The 16,197-nt window shown below is 40.5% G+C and overlaps 1 protein-coding gene across 1 annotated transcript in view; it reads left to right on the top strand.

Annotated features, from left to right (window-relative positions):
- Positions 1–15,879, top strand: part of VENTX (VENT homeobox) — a 54,179-nt gene extending 38,300 nt beyond the window's left edge. Inside the window, 4 exon segments of the mRNA XM_075288092.1 lie at positions 13,627–13,719; positions 13,721–14,007; positions 15,114–15,379; positions 15,550–15,879. Coding sequence (XP_075144193.1) covers positions 13,627–13,719; positions 13,721–14,007; positions 15,114–15,379; positions 15,550–15,879 — 976 coding nt within the window.
- Positions 15,880–16,197: the final 318 nt, after the last annotated feature.

The following is a 16,197-nucleotide window of genomic DNA, read 5'->3' as shown; positions in this document are numbered from 1 at the left end:
CCAGCAGCTCTATTGAAATGAATGGAGTGGTGCACAAAAAGGGCCGTACACCAAAAATGTGTCACATGATCAACCAGCCAGACTAGGTTGGTAAATTCCCCTTAGTATAGATCTCAGGTGGGATTGCTCATGTTACTATTCAGTAGGCTGACACACTTAAGACCCATTCTAATGGAGCCATGAATGGAGCCAAAGTGATCCCATAGACTGTAATGGAGTCTTTCTAGTGTCCGTCTTTTTGAATTGAAATTACCAGGTGAATGAGACTTTTTTGTCCACATTTCTTAAGACAATCTGTGTCACAAAAAAGCTAAACCTTTCAGCCCTCAAATACATATGCACATACCTGTTCCCATTATCTAAATGTGCATATGTTCTCATTAGGGAATAGATAATATAACTGTCAGGCATCTTTGGTACTGGCTTATCTGCATAAGGACAAAGCACAGTATATAGAAATCCAGTATACTAAACCACTCCGGCCAGTGATGTCATCTGTTAAGGGAAAGTCAGGACAGGTACCGAGACAATAGATGGTTGGGAAACCTCCCCAAAATCATTGGCTTTAGTTAATGCTTACGTTTACCACAAAGGGATAATGCCATAAACAAAGTTATACTCTAGCCTCTAAGATTTGGATGAGCATTGAAGTCCCCACCAACCTTGAGAGTGTTTTTAATCCCTTGTGAAGTAACTGAATCCATTGTGGATACTTCAATGGAAGTGCCAATGATAGGCTAAGTACATCACTCCGCTATCTCAAGCACTCTCATAGAAGTAAACAGGAGCAGGTATGTTTCCGCATCCACCAGGGGTTCGGCGGCCTTCACCTCACCTAAATTTACTGCATGGGTAATACTCCCCAATTCTTGAGATCATGGGTGTCTCAGCAGTCAAACCCCCACTGAGCAGCAAGTTATCCTTATAGTTAGAGGATGAACATTTTTAGTGGCATAACCTCTTGAAGGATCATGGTGGCCCCCATAAGGATCTGATGGTTGCTTATTCACCTACATTGAACTGATCATATATGTATATAGAGGAATCAGGATGAATTATCTGTATGCCGACCAAGCGCTAACAACGTATAAGCCTATGGACCCCTCTAATCTCTTGACACGGCCCAATACTGGACGAGGAAACAGAGCACCCTGGATATGAAGTGGTGCCATGATGTGTTCTTCTATATTAGAAACGTCTTTGGGCTCCTTCAGGCCCCCAGTACAGATTGCTAGGTATGCATTCCCTCTAGCTACACCCCTGCCAATAGGGTCACCCTGTCCAGATTGCTACCTCAAGGTTTAAGTACCTCAAAATTATATTATGGGATAGGTTGACATTCATCTGGCCAAATGCTCATTGGACTCCTCAATGGGTTGAAAGACCATCAGGCAGTGCCTATAGATGACATTTTTAGAAAATATCCCATCAAATATAATACAAGGAAGACCACTCAAATATAGTGATTTTATCAGAAAGTAGCAAAAACTCCAAACAACAAATGTGGAGACCAACAGATTCATCTGAAGGACCTCCAGCTGTGTAGAGATGTTTCTACCATACTGAGGGATACAAGACTACGGGGCTTACATAGTAAATAATGGATAAAATATATCCACAAATCAGTAGAGTAAACGCTAGCTTATTTTGTAGAGTAAAATTACACTTGTAAATTTTGCTATCCCATTGACTTCAATTATATTTTACAGGCGTATTTTTTACACTTGTAAAAAAAATATCATTGAAGTCAATGGGTTAGCGAAATTTACAAGTGTAATTTTACTCTACAAAATAAGCTAGCATTTACTCAGTGTGAATGCACCCGAGGGAGGGTAAAACATGGAGCTCTAAATGCCCAGGCCTGATGACCATTGTCTGCCCACAATGGAGCAATGATGGATCTTCTAGACCCCAAACATTGAGGTGTGGTATAACAAGCCCCTGATCCCTTACATATTGATGTGTAAACTCTTGGCTTTCTGTCAATTATAATGGAAAGTTTTCAGTCTCGTTTACATTCAATAGAAATAGATATTGTGACAGAGAACTAAATGAGCAACTACTATGAGCTAGAGCGTTGGTTTGCTCTGTAACTGTGGCCTCATCACTTTTACATTTGACAACAAGAAATATAATCTTAGCATTTTTTACTTTTTTCACCAGATTCCACCAAAATAAGCTAATATTAGTGAATATGGGCCAATAGTTCTCCAGGATTTGGAACAAATTTAAGGGGATTGTACCAGGTTTTGATCGGTGGGTGTCTGATCACCGAGACCCCTTCCGATCCCGAGTATGAGGGTCCACTTCACCTGCCAGTCCAGAGCACTGAAGATAGTTCAGTAGAATGCTTGGCAATCTCTGGCGCTCCAATAGATATCATATGGAAATGCCCGTGGCTTCCCTGTAGGTATAATTCAATCAGAAAGTCTATGAAAAGCGCTACGAGAAAAAAACGTGATTTTTCCTGCAGCACTTTTTTTCTTGGGGATGCTATGTGGGGCCTTAGCCATAAATGGGTTTACCCATATGGGCATGTTATCTGCTAGTCATAGGATAGGGCAGAACATGCAGTTTTGGGGGATTATCAGGAGAATGGAGGATTCTTTCTCCTACAGTTTTGAATGGAGTGGTGGTCTTGTGGTGATCGGGCTGTGTACACACTGCTACATTCGTTTCAACTGGAGTGCCAGGGTTAGCCAAGTACTGTCCTTTGGCCATTTCCAGCAGCTCCATTGAAATGAATGGAGTGGTGCACAAAAAGGGCCGTACACCAAAAATGTGTCACATGATCAACCAGCCAGACTAGGTTGGTAAATTCCCCTTGGTATAGATCTCAGGTGGGATTGCTCATGTTACTATTCAGTAGGCTGACACACTTATAGAGTAGTAAGGAGATGAGCCTCAATGAGTGGCTGTGTAAATGCAGCAATATTCTGTAGACAGAAGCATAGTCTGTATAGCGCCCTATAACAACAGTTCATAAACACAACTTACTTACAATGCTCGTATCTTAATCCCTTATAGAGCCAACATGACATTAAGGGCTGCAATGCATTTGACATTTCAGAAGAGATTTAGATTACATTTAGCCTTGGCAAACAGTAAGGAGTCTCCGAGGTGCCATGATAAGGCCACAGAACATTGCCACAGAACATTGCAAACAGACCTTGATGTCTGAGCAGAATCATGTTTGCAATGAAGGACATAGAAATAGATAAAATGAACAAAACACACATTTGCAAGTAACTTTTCCTTTTTTTTAATCTCTAGTCTGTATCCTGGCACAATGACGTATTGGGGGGTAGACAACACAGATAATGGACATACCAGATTTTTTCAGTCGGAGTTGATGTTCCTGGATGTGTTAATTGGTTCTTAGTACAACTCCCATCCTTAGAAGTTCTATCAATTGGAGCTTTATTCCAAGGCGTCTTGCAGGTGCAGGAAGGACCTTGATGAAGAGAAAGCGAATTAAGAATATGATAAACTGTTACAGTGTTATGTTAATATTCCTTCAAGGTCCTAATGTGCCATAAATACCAGAAACTTGAAGTATGGTCATCACTACATCCAGCAGAACATCAGGTAAGCCCGCAACCTAATATACCACACCTATTATTTTACAAGATAAATACAAATATATATATATATTTTTTTTTTTTCATTATTTTTATATATGATTTTTTTCAGAAATAAATTATATACAGTTATAAATATATATAATTGTTTTACAATATTTTGATTAGTTTTCCTTTTATAATTGTAATGTTAATATATTCTTTTATACAGACAACAAATATATGTGAATTAAATTACCAGATAAGTAAGATTTTTCTTTAATTTTATACTTATTAAAAATATAAATATGGACAAGTATAAAGATATAATTTCATATTTTCCACCATTTCTCATATATATATTCTTATGCAAAATAGAAAACAAAAATATATATATTTGGTTTTTATTCATTGTCACCAATTAATTTATAAAATGTATTAGATGAAAATTATTAATTATTTTCATAAGTTAGAGTACGACAGGGAAATACGGGAATATTAATGAGCAATTTTGTTTGAAAATCTGAAAATTCTTTACAGTATTTGAATATTAAAAGTCTAAAATAAAAAAAAAAATTACATTTAGTTGGTTTATGTTTAATAGCATATTGTCACTATATAGATTCTGCTACATGTTAGTAACTGTATCTCTTTGTCCTGTATCTGTTTCCTAGACTGACAGCATACACTCGTTGTTCCATTTTCCTATGCATATACTTCTTTGAAAATCAGAGTTAAAGAGGCATAAGGCATGGGAAAATGGGGCTCTGGGGTCCTCGTCCCTACAGCCGCTGCGCCCCATGGGGTTTGGGGGAAATCAAGAAGCCGGGAGCTGAAAAAAATACAGCGTCCTAATATCTGACACGTGGAATCAATGCTGGTTTTATGCATGTTACACAATTTCGTATGCTTCATTTTGCTAAATTATTTCTTCTGTATACCTTGTATATTAATGATTATACTGAGAACTAAAATTGAGAATATATATATATATAAAATTTTCAATTTTTTTTTCTTTTCTTAGAAATCAACAATTTTAATACCTAGTCAAATAAAGTTCAATATAAATGTTTGCTTACTGGTCTAATTGTTTCTATATTAATTAAATAATTCAAAAACATTAATAAAGTGTAATTGTATCTGTAATTCATATATAAGCTCCACAATGTTATCTGCATTTCTGTGTATACTGAATATATATAATTTTTTTTTTCTCACAGTCATAGTAAGAATGCAGGCAACATTGCACTTGCTATATCAAAGTAAATTAGTAATAGATTAATAGATACAACTGGACGTTGCCTGTACAGCCAAGACACAACTCATTCAGCATATTATTATTATCATGAAATAAGTAATAATATTAAGTAGTAGTATAGGGGGTTCCAGTTCAACTATATTCTTGACCTTCCCTTGAGAAGGTCATCAATACTAGAATAGTGGGGCTCCAGCACCTAGGACCCTGCTGATCAGCTGTTTCCAGCAGCTACTACACAGACAGTGGAGCTAAAAACAAACAGCTCCATTCTCTGTGTAGTGGCCAACAAATGTCACTGCAGTTCAGTTCCAATTCAAGTGAATTTGAACTGACCTGCAGTACCCGATCTGGCCACTACACAGAATGGAGCCATTTGCTACTTCTCAATTCATTGTATTGACTGCTGGAAACAACTGATCAGCAGGATCGTAGGTGCTGGAGTCCCACTGTTCTGATATCGCTGACCTATGTGACTGTTTCAGGGCCCAAGTATACCATTTTGCATCCCCTATAGTTACTGCCCTGCATAGGACAATTGCAGCAGTCAGGCTCAGTTTATTTTTAATGGGAGAGTGATTTGAGGGCTCCACCAACTGATCGGTGACACCAAGTGTTGGACCCCCATTGATCTCATATTGATGGCCTATTATAAGCAGGGGCGCTTATAGGTTATCTACTGCCTGGGGAACAAATTAATGTTCCTTATAATAATAGTGCCCCCTCCCACATAAGCAATACACACGGAGCAGTTACCTCCTCCCCAAAACAAGCAATGTGATTACCTTTTGGGGGGCACCATTACAAAAATAGTGCTCCTTCCCCCATGAATAATGCTAGTACCTGCTGAGGGTGGGGGGGCACCATTATAATAGTAGTACCCCTCACATAAGTAATGGGGGCTAAGGGTAGGCCATCAATATTAGTTCTTTGGCTACGAAGAATACTGTATTTTATTGAGGAGAGCACTCCCCACCTCATTATACCCCACCCCCAAACCTTTCTGGCAAACTGCTGTGTGTATATGGGTACAGAGGAGCCGATGATGGGGGGAGGGAGGGGGGGGGGCTAGTGAGGCATGCAGACTCCAGAAAAGAACACAAGCTACACGTATACATAGCATTTACATTGACCAAACCTGACAATTTTGTCAGGACTGACAGACAATCTAATGTACACTCACCGGCCACTTTATTAGATACACCATGCTAGTAACGGGTTGGACCCCCTTTTGCCTTCAGAACTGCCTCAATTCTTCGTGGCATAGATTCAACAAGGTGCTGGAAGCATTCCTCAGAGATTTTGGTCCATATTGACATGATGGCATCACACAGTTGCCGCAGATTTGTCGGCTGCACATCCATGATGCGAATCTCCCGTTCCACCACATCCCAAAGATGCTCTATTGGATTGAGATCTGGTGACTGTGGAGGCCATTGGAGTACAGTGAACTCATTGTCATGTTCAAGAAACCAGTCTGAGATGATTCCAGCTTTATGACATGGCGCATTATTCTGCTGAAAGTAGCCATCAGATGTTGGGTACATTGTGGTCATAAAGGGATGGACATGGTCAGCAACAATACTCAGGTAGGCTTTGGCGTTGCAACGATGCTCAATTGGTACCAAGGGGCCCAAAGAGTGCCAAGAAAATATTCCCCACACCATGACACCACCACCACCAGCCTGAACCGTTGATACAAGGCAGGATGGATCCATGCTTTCATGTTGTTGACGCCAAATTCTGACCCTACCATCCAAATGTTGCAGAAGAAATCGAGACTCATCAGACCAGGCAACGTTTTTCCAATCTTCAATTGTCCAATTTCGATGAGCTTGTGCAAATTGTAGCCTCAGTTTCCTGTTCTTAGCTGAAAGGAGTGGCACCCGGTGTGGTCTTCTGCTGCTGTAGCCCATCTGCCTCAAAGTTGGACGTACTGTGCGGCGTTCAGAGATGCTCTTCTGGCTACCTTGGTTGTAACGGGTGGCTATTTGAGTCACTGTTGCCTTTCTATCAGCTCGAACCAGTCTGGCCATTCTCCTCTGACCTCTGGCATCAACAACGCATTTCCGCCCACAGAACTGCCGCTCACTGGATGTTTTTTCTTTTTCGGACCATTCTCTGTAAACCCTAGATATGGTTGTGCGTGAAAATCCCAGTAGATCAGCAGTTTCTGAAATACTCAGACCAGCCCTTCTGGCACCAACAACCATGCCACGTTCAATGGCACTCAAATCACCTTTCTTCCCCATACTGATGCTCGGTTTGAACTGCAGGAGATTGTCTTGACCATGTCTACATGCCTAAATGCACTGAGTTGCCGCCATGTGATTGGCTGATTAGAAATTAAGTGTTAACGAGCAGTTGGACAGGTGTACCTAATAAAGTGGCCGGTGAGTGTATATGGGGCCTCCTCACTGTTCTCAGACAGTAGATTTTGGGGGATGAAGAAGGGTCAGGTGGTTGATTTTAGGATGTCTTACCGTTTTTTGCCTAGAGAGAATACATGCATACTTGGCTGAGCTGACTGTGCAGGTGTATTGGTGAATTTGCCTGCACAAGTCTTAAGCAAGCCTCAGTCTATGACGGCCCATCCAATTCCCATCCCTATAAAACACACTGAGAAAGTATACAGGTATTCCCTACAGTGACCCTAAACATAAGGGAAGGGGGCTGCTCCAGAACCTATAAGAAAAGCCCACTGAGATGTGAGCATTCTCTGTGTGAACTGGGGTATGAATTATGACTATAGAAGTAGACCACATGACAGTGTTCACATTGGGTTATTGCCTCATGAGCAAGATTTTCCAGAGGGTGGGACACTATGGGACAGGGGAAGCTCTCTCCACATGAGTCCTCTATAGCAGCAGTTCCCAACTTTTTTTTTTGTTTGTTTCAAGGACCAATTTTAATGTAGACAATATCTCTATTGCCTGGAAGGATGGAGGTGGAATTTGGAGGGTGGTGCTGCTTGTGGACAGGGTTGGGTTGCAGCACCACCTCACATGTAGTAGTGCCCCCCTCCAAGTGTAAACTCTTCACATAAGTAATGGCATTACCTGCAGGGGTACACTATTCCTTTACTAGTGATCTAATAGCACCCCCACATCATAGTTCCCTTCCCCACATAAGTAATGCTGTTTCTTATTGAGGAGGGGGGCACTATTACAATAATATTGGCCTATTAGTCCCCTCCACAGGTAACCCCCCCCCATACACACATAAGGTAATGCTGTTACATGTAAGAGGGCACTATTTCTCCAATAGTGCCCTAATACCCCCTCCTCCTCACATACACACATGTAATAGTCTCCTACCGAGACATGAGTAATGCTATAACCTGTGGGAGACTGGGAGGCACTATTATAGTAATAGTGAGCTAACAGCACCCCCTTCCCATAAGTAATAGTCCCCATACCTCACAAACTAAACAATATTTTGTTGCTCTGTATAGTTATATTGTAGTTAGAGTAGTGATGGAGTTGGCGGGACCTCCCCTCTCACACAGTCTGTGCGCATCTTCTATTTTCTTCCGACTGGAAACATAGACTAGGGGGTCAAGCTTTCGGGGGGGGGGGGGGGGGCTCCTCTTGTACACAGCTTGTGCGCATCTTCTGCTTTCTTTCTGGAATCTTGACCCCCTATTCTATGGTACCAACGGGAAGAAAATTGAAGATGTGCACAAGTTATGTGTAAGAGAAAGTCCCGCCAACCCCATCACTGCTCTGTAAGTACAATAATTGTACATCTCAGAGCACACAGAGAGGTCGCCTGAGGGAATCTGTGGCCCAGTACCACATGATCCACGGCCCGGGAGGTCGCCGCTGCCTTGTGTTTGGGAACCTCTGTTCTATACGGCCGAATGCAGTGGGCCTGTGATACTATGGTTTGACAATCAGGAGCCCATTGACACGTTTCTCAATGATTGGCGCTTGTGTTGGCCAAGATCAGAAAGTGTAATAGCATCTCAAGGATTCATCAAAGATTCACTAGGGTCCATCTTTAAAGCCTATTGAGGCCTCAGCCTAATTGAGCTTTTTCTTTCCAAGCAATGGACATTATTAGGGGAAACATAGCCTGAGACATGTAGAATATGTCAAGGCATGTCCACCATTGTTGACAGACCCAAGATTAGATTGAAGAAGTCCAAACAGATTGTAGGGAGACATTGATGTCATCATACAAACAACTTTCAACCCTATGAAAAGCTTTAAGTTCATTAGGTCTATTTACTTAGAATGATACTGTCTAAGCTATAGCAATTATCATGTCTTCCAAACTGAGTCAATATTCTTCTAAGGTGCCCTAGAGGACATGTCCGGTACAAGTATTTGGTGAAGTTTGGAGACAATTGAGATTTCCCAAAGCAGGTTAGACCCAGATCGAATAAGACGCTGATTTGTTATCTACATCCTGATGCGATCTCTGCCTCCCATTGAAAGCAATGGACGGAATCTGACATGGATTCCGTGGTGGAATCTACTCTCAAATCCATGATGAATTCCTACGTGTAAACCTAGCCTAAGTGTTTATTGTGTTTCTGAACATCCCCTGGGCCCCCACTTATTATATTCTGGGGTCTGTACAGACTGCAAAGTAATTTGTGGATGGCGAACCCCAAAAAGTATGTATGTATCACATACATGCCACACGTGGAGCCATCTTAGTGTGGACAATGAAGGTATGTATTTAACATATACTATATATGCAGAGATTGATCACAATGTACAGGACACTAGACAGGAGCCAGGACACACGACTAATCTTGGAAGGCGTGAACTTGATGCATTCAAGTCTTTGTTGCTGAAAGGAAATTGTAATAGTCTTTCTAGAAGTGGGCAGTAGATGAAATATAATGAATTGTGTATGACAGGATGAGTAGCTCCTTGGCAGGGGGTATGCTACCTGTGAAGGAATACATAGAGTGGTAGGATAGAGGGTTCATGGACTTCTAAGGCAATCATAAAAACCAAGCCATGATAGAGTTATGTATATAATATCTTAGAGGGAAAAAAAATCCTCCTGGTGAGATTAGTTCAATAAGAGCGACATGGGAGCACCTTCCATCCACAAGTAGTAGCCTACTGCCACGTTACATTGTATTGAGTACATCATGTACCTGCTATAGAGGCCCATGCACCACCACGGAAAGTCTATTATGGCTTCATACAGACCTGCAACATTATACAACTCTATACCTCATCTTTATGCTCCTTGTAGGCTTGTTCTCCATTACATTTTGGATTTTACTTTTCTATTGGCTAAAACACACACACAGCATCATCATACCAATGCTAGAGGTCTCAAAACTCACACAGTTTTTTGTGCAGTTTTTTTCGCACCAAAGCTTAAGTGGATCTAGCAGGAAGGAAACATCATGAACTTACATTTACCTTTTTTTTTCCATGGCGTTTCTGCTGTAACCAAACCGCAGTGTTTACACAACATGGAGCCCCAGTTTAAGGTTGAGGCCTGACATTACAGAGATGTAGCTTTTTTTTAGTTGCAGATTTTGCTGCAGTTTTTTATGCCAAGGCCAGGAGTGGATTAAGCAGAAGCGAGAAGTATAAGAACTTCCTATATATTTTCCATTCCTTTTGCAGTCAGGCAGTCTTGGCGTTGGTTCAACAAACCGCAACAAAAAAAAAAGCTGCGATTCTGCAACATGGGGCTACAGCCCCTCGTTCCGGAAATGCAGCTTTTTTTGTGTTTCTTTGAGCCAAAGCCAGGAATGGAATGAGCAGAAGTATAAGAACTTCCCATTCCTTTTGTAGCCACTTTGTTTTGGCTAAAAAAAAAAAAAAACACAGCAAAAAAAAAAACTGCATTTCTGCAATGTGGGTCCTTAGCCTTAGGCCCCACATTGCGGAAATGCAGCTGTTTATATAGCAAATTTTGTTGAGTTTTTTTTTTTTTTTTTTTTTTTTGAGCCAAAGCCAGGAGTGGCTGTAAAAGTAATGGGAAATTTATAGAAGTTCTTATACTCATCCTTTCTGTTCACTTCACTTTTGGTTCAATAAACCACAACAAAATCTGTAACAATCAGCTTCACAACACCTGAAAATTCTCCCATTGACGTCAATGGGAATCAGTTTTCTTTTTTCAGTACTATTTTTTTCAGCTAGCTCATCCAAATCTCACACATGCTGGTTCTAAAATTTAAAAAAAAAAAAAAAAAAAAACGCTTCTGATGTTGCTTTACGCTTGACATAGACTATGTATCCAAAACCAGGAGGTGATTAACAAAAACTTTTTTTTATTTTTTTATAGTTTCCAGCCATTTATGATCCATGTCTGACTTTGGCTACAAAAATTGCATTACAAAAAAATTGAGAGAGGATGTCCATACAAGTTATATCTTTTGCAACTCCATGATAGCCATAATTGTTTTGTGACTCTGGTTTCACCATACTGTCAATTTTGACAAAAAAAAAACCACACACACACACCACAAAAGAAAAGAAATCCATATAACCATGTAAATATATATAATATAATATATAAAACCCTATAATCTCATTCACACTGTAGTATGTCAACAAACAATAAGGATTTAGTTTTTGCAAGTCTTGCAGAATAATTACCAACAATGGAACTGTGAAGCTGGAGACAGGCATGGAGGATTGTCTGAAAAATAATCTGTCAAACATTGCAGTGTCTCTTTAATAAGAAACAGTATCACCTGATACAAGTACAAGAAGGTGGATGGTATATCTATATACATATATCTTATATGAAATACACATCTTAGACTAAGACTAGTTACCATGATTCAGTCCTTCTGCTACCAATGTAGGAACACTTGTAGGGTCAGAAATCTTCAAACATATCAGAAGTTTTGATGGGTGGGGTTCGGATACTGACACCTGCAAGGATCACTGAAATGAGATCTGTATACCTTCAGGTGTGTTTTATTCTGCTCAGCTGTTCCCCAGTATAGAGTGAATGAGCTCATAGAACATCAACAAGCTGAAACGTCACAAGGTTTTCTAGTGCAAAAGGCCATAAATAGGACTCATGTTTGGTGCATGGGTCTTTCTCACTCCAGAGATGTCTCACATTGTCCCTTCTGCACTCTCTTTGCCCCTTTTATTTTTATGAAAGTGGATGGCGAAGCCTTGGACTGAAAAATTTACTATGACTCAATCCATAAAGCTGGTACCATAATAATTCAGATGCAATCTTAATGCTCCCCATTGTTTCTAATAGCAACTTTTTGTTTTTGCAAGGCTTAAGACATTGTAAGCACATGCTACATCTCTAGATCCATGTTTTTGGTAGTGGTTACACAAAGACCCAGATTTATCACAGTGCCTGGCGCTGGATGATGAGTCTGGTGTATCTTTATACCATGTAGTCGAAGTTAACACCACTTTTTAGTTGGCTTACTTTGAGCCAGCATTTTTCTACACCATTTTGGGGAACGGTGTAAATCAGGTCAAATGGTGGAGCATCCACACCTCCATGTCTAGTACGTTGCAACAATGTAGCCCAAATTAGATAAGTCATGTCTATGCCAATGTCTAGTCATAACCACAATGGTAAATCTGGGCTGTAGACTTTTTTTTTTTTTTTCCTCAAGAGTCGAGGTCTATTCAAATATAATAAGTCTTGCCAAATATGAAAGACATGGAGGGCAAAAAAAGCTGCAATTACACAACATAAGTAGGAAGGTCCTCAGCCTGACCATTTCTGGTACCAGACCTTCTAATAGCAGACCTCATTCTACATAATCTCACCTATAATGTCTACCTTTACGGCTTGTTCACTATTCAGGCTGCACTGAAAGTATGTAAACATTGTCATTGAGTCCCAATTTGCACCCCTGGAAGGCTGAAGTGTCTACAGCCGAGACAACAATCCCCCTTTGAAGACTAAATATCTACTTGACTGTCTTCTTACAATCTGTTTACATTAGAAAGTTCCAGTAATTTTACTCCTTATCATTGAGGTTAGGTTGGTGCCAGTTTACTCAGACAATACTAAATGAGGTGTTTACAGGGAGGGTGGGGGGATCGCTTGTTGGTCGTTTAACCCCTTCCACCCTGGATACGTCAGACCAGACGCCTTATTGCTCATTAGACCTGTGCAGTAGTCTGTAGGCATGGAAAGGGTGGAGTAGGAAGGTCTTCAGCTGAGATCTTATCTGGGGATCACCTGAGAAGACCAGGTCTCTTTCACAAAATGTACCATTAAGTGTTTGATCTGGTTCATAAAAACATCAAGCTATTGGCTTTGAAATGCACCCAAGTACACATTTGCTGCCATGTCAATGGCCCTTCCCTCATTTCCTATGTTACTCCTTCCTTAATAAACCACATTAACATTATTCCCTACAAACACTACATGGCTCCAGAGATCAGATAAACCTGTCTCTTTCCAGAGTTCTTTCCTGTTCCAGGAACCTGTATGAAATAATTATATGTTTAATATCCCATAGTTTCTACAACTATACCTAAGACTCAGCAGTGACAAAGCAAAAACTGATCTCTGGGATCAAACAATCACCATTAATTCAATTAGATCCAAAGTATCTACTGAATAACTTGAAGACTCTGATTAAGTTTCTCCAGACTGTCTGCCCTATAGAGTCTTATCTGGAAACAATGAATCCCAAAATTCATTAGCTGCCATGATATAAGACTATCTAATCCTTAAAGGTAATTTAATTACTTGACAGTTCTATCATTGGAGGAGGGCCTTCTACAAATGAACTTGGAGCCAGTAACTTCTGGATTGAGGGATTAAGAGGATGTGACAGCCCCCTGACAATGGAAATTACAGTAACACTCAATAAGCCTATTGTTCTAGACATTATTACAAGTGTTGGCTCATTACACCCCACCTTTGGTCAGGGGGCTTTAAATATGCTTGAAAGACAGTGAGAAGGTTAGTTGGACATTGGAGAGGAAGTGAAGAACATCTCAGATCTGGAAATGGAGAAGAGGCCTTATTCTGTGGAATGGCTCTCAGAAAGCAGTCTCAAGACCCCTTCTACCACTACTCTTCCCAATATGGATTTATTAAGATGCAGGCTGGGCCAAGCTTTACCCTATGGAATGGAATCTAATATCTCATTGCTATCAGGAATGGAGAGGTCTACTGGGGGGACAGGCTATAATGAGAAGGAGAACCACATTGACAACAAAACTGCACTTTACCAAGCTCCAAGCACCCCACAGGACACGCATGGTAAGGGATTTTTTTTAACCCCTTTATATTTTATAATTCTTCTTATATTATGGGACAATTTCTTCTTTTGAGGTTATAGTTCTTCTTATATTGTGGTGGGGGGAATTTTTTCTTTGGTGGTTATAGTTCTTCCTACTATCATAACCTTTATGTAGTCATGGCCATAGGTGTAGCCTTGCTGTAATGGGTTTTCCAGCTGTCTCTACACTACAAATCCCAGCATGTCCCAAGAGCCTTGTTTATGAATTGTAGTGTTGCAATAGCTAAAGACTCAGATGGTGGATACAATTGTGTTGGTCCATGTTAGCATGAGATGTTTTTGCACCTTCTTCGGGTTTTGACTTGCAAAATACTAAGCATGTTAAAGTGGTTTGTATTTATTGGCAGTGTGCAAGTTAATGGACCCCTGTTCTCAAAATTGGTGGGGGCCAGTGGTCAGACCTCTATGATCATCAAGCTACCCCCTATAATATCTATGAGAGATAAGCTAAGTTTATTTTAACTCCTTTTAATTGGAACCCTGACTAAGGATTTCATGTCCACATTTGATAATATTTGATGCTCTGTGACTCTTCTAAGGCTGGTCTTATACCATAGATCAGGGGTCCGAAACCTTTCACTATTGCAAAACTACAACTCCCAGGATGCATACTTGCACTGCTGTTCTTGGAACTCCCATAGAAGTAAACAGAGCATGCTAGGAGTTGTAGTTCCACAACAGCTGAAGTGACGAAAGTTGCTGAAACACTGGATTTCAACTGTCCAAGCCGACTGTGTATGGGGAGGGGGGTTGAATCATACAATGTAGCTGTCAGCCAAATACGCAGTCAGGCCATAGTCATTACCTGTCAATGGCTACAGTATCTACAGAGTTTGGCCAACTTTAGACTCCCCATGAGCAGATTGTAAATTTATTCAATGATCCTGATCCTTCCATCAGCATTTCCACTGTGTAGTAGAGCATAAAGTTATAACAAGGAATATCACTGCTCTTCAACCACAAATCCCAGCATGCCCTGACTCTGGAGGTTGCATTACGTCTCATATACAACCTGTTTTATTATTTACATGTCCTATATATGACTTTCTTCATGTTAATTTTATAGGTTTTTCCGTATCTCGAAAGGCATTTCAGGAAGTATCTGCCCAAAGGCCAAGCTCTGTCCAAGAGAAGTGTCAGCTCTCTGACTCTGAAAGTCTGAAGAGCCCTGAAGCCATGTCTGAGGACTCGGAGGAGTCTACATCCAGAACCAGAACTAAGTTCACTACTGAGCAGCTGCAGGAGCTAGAGAAAAGCTTCAAGGATCACCGCTACATTGGGTCCAGTGAGAAGAAGAGACTGTCCAAGGTGCTGAAGTTATCAGAGAACCAGGTGGGACCTCTAGAGATTATTATAACCATTCTTAGTACAGTTGGTATGTCTTGAGTATTGTAGCTTAACCAGTGAAGTAGCTGTAAGGGGTTTGGAGGTTTTGTGTGGTCCATGACCCACTATAGGCCTTGGCACCACAACATACTTATGTCTTCTTATTCCTTTGACAGATAAAAACTTGGTTCCAGAACCGAAGGATGAAGTTTAAGCGTCAAACTCAAGATGAGAGAGTTGAAGCTTTCTTCTCTGGGCTGTACCTTCCATATTACAATTACTCTGACTTTCAGCCTCCAAGTTACTCTGTACAGCCAAATATGACTGTACCACTCCCCCATCCAGCACCAGTCCATCCTTATGGAGCGCTACCACCAGCGGTCATCAGGCCTACACTCAGTGTACCACCCATTGCTCCAACAAGCCTTGGATCCTACCCGTGCCACCCTATGATGATGCACCCCATGATTAATGATCCAATGAGCCACAGGTACAACCCATATTAATGGACATTTAATGGACAATAAAAAACCAAACCTGCACATATTTTATTTTAAATTATTTTGTAAATTTTTTTAATATTCCTGTATTTTTAAAGAAGAGTTTTAAAATAAATTGTATTTGATTTCTAGATTACAATTGTTTCCAGGACATTGTTCTGTCTGTGTTGTATATGTGAAGTTCTTTTATACCGGACAAGGATCAGGAGAATAAACACTCAGAAGAACATTTGCCCCCAATAAAAGATAAATGGTTGGATAGTCTTAAAGGGGATGTTTCTCTACAGACACTTATTCCTTGTCCTATGGATAATGAATAAGTGT

The sequence above is a fragment of the Leptodactylus fuscus genome, chromosome 10 (assembly GCF_031893055.1).
Source record: "Leptodactylus fuscus isolate aLepFus1 chromosome 10, aLepFus1.hap2, whole genome shotgun sequence".
Lineage (NCBI taxonomy): Eukaryota > Metazoa > Chordata > Amphibia > Anura > Leptodactylidae > Leptodactylus > Leptodactylus fuscus.
This window is presented reverse-complemented; position numbering and strand designations above follow the sequence as displayed.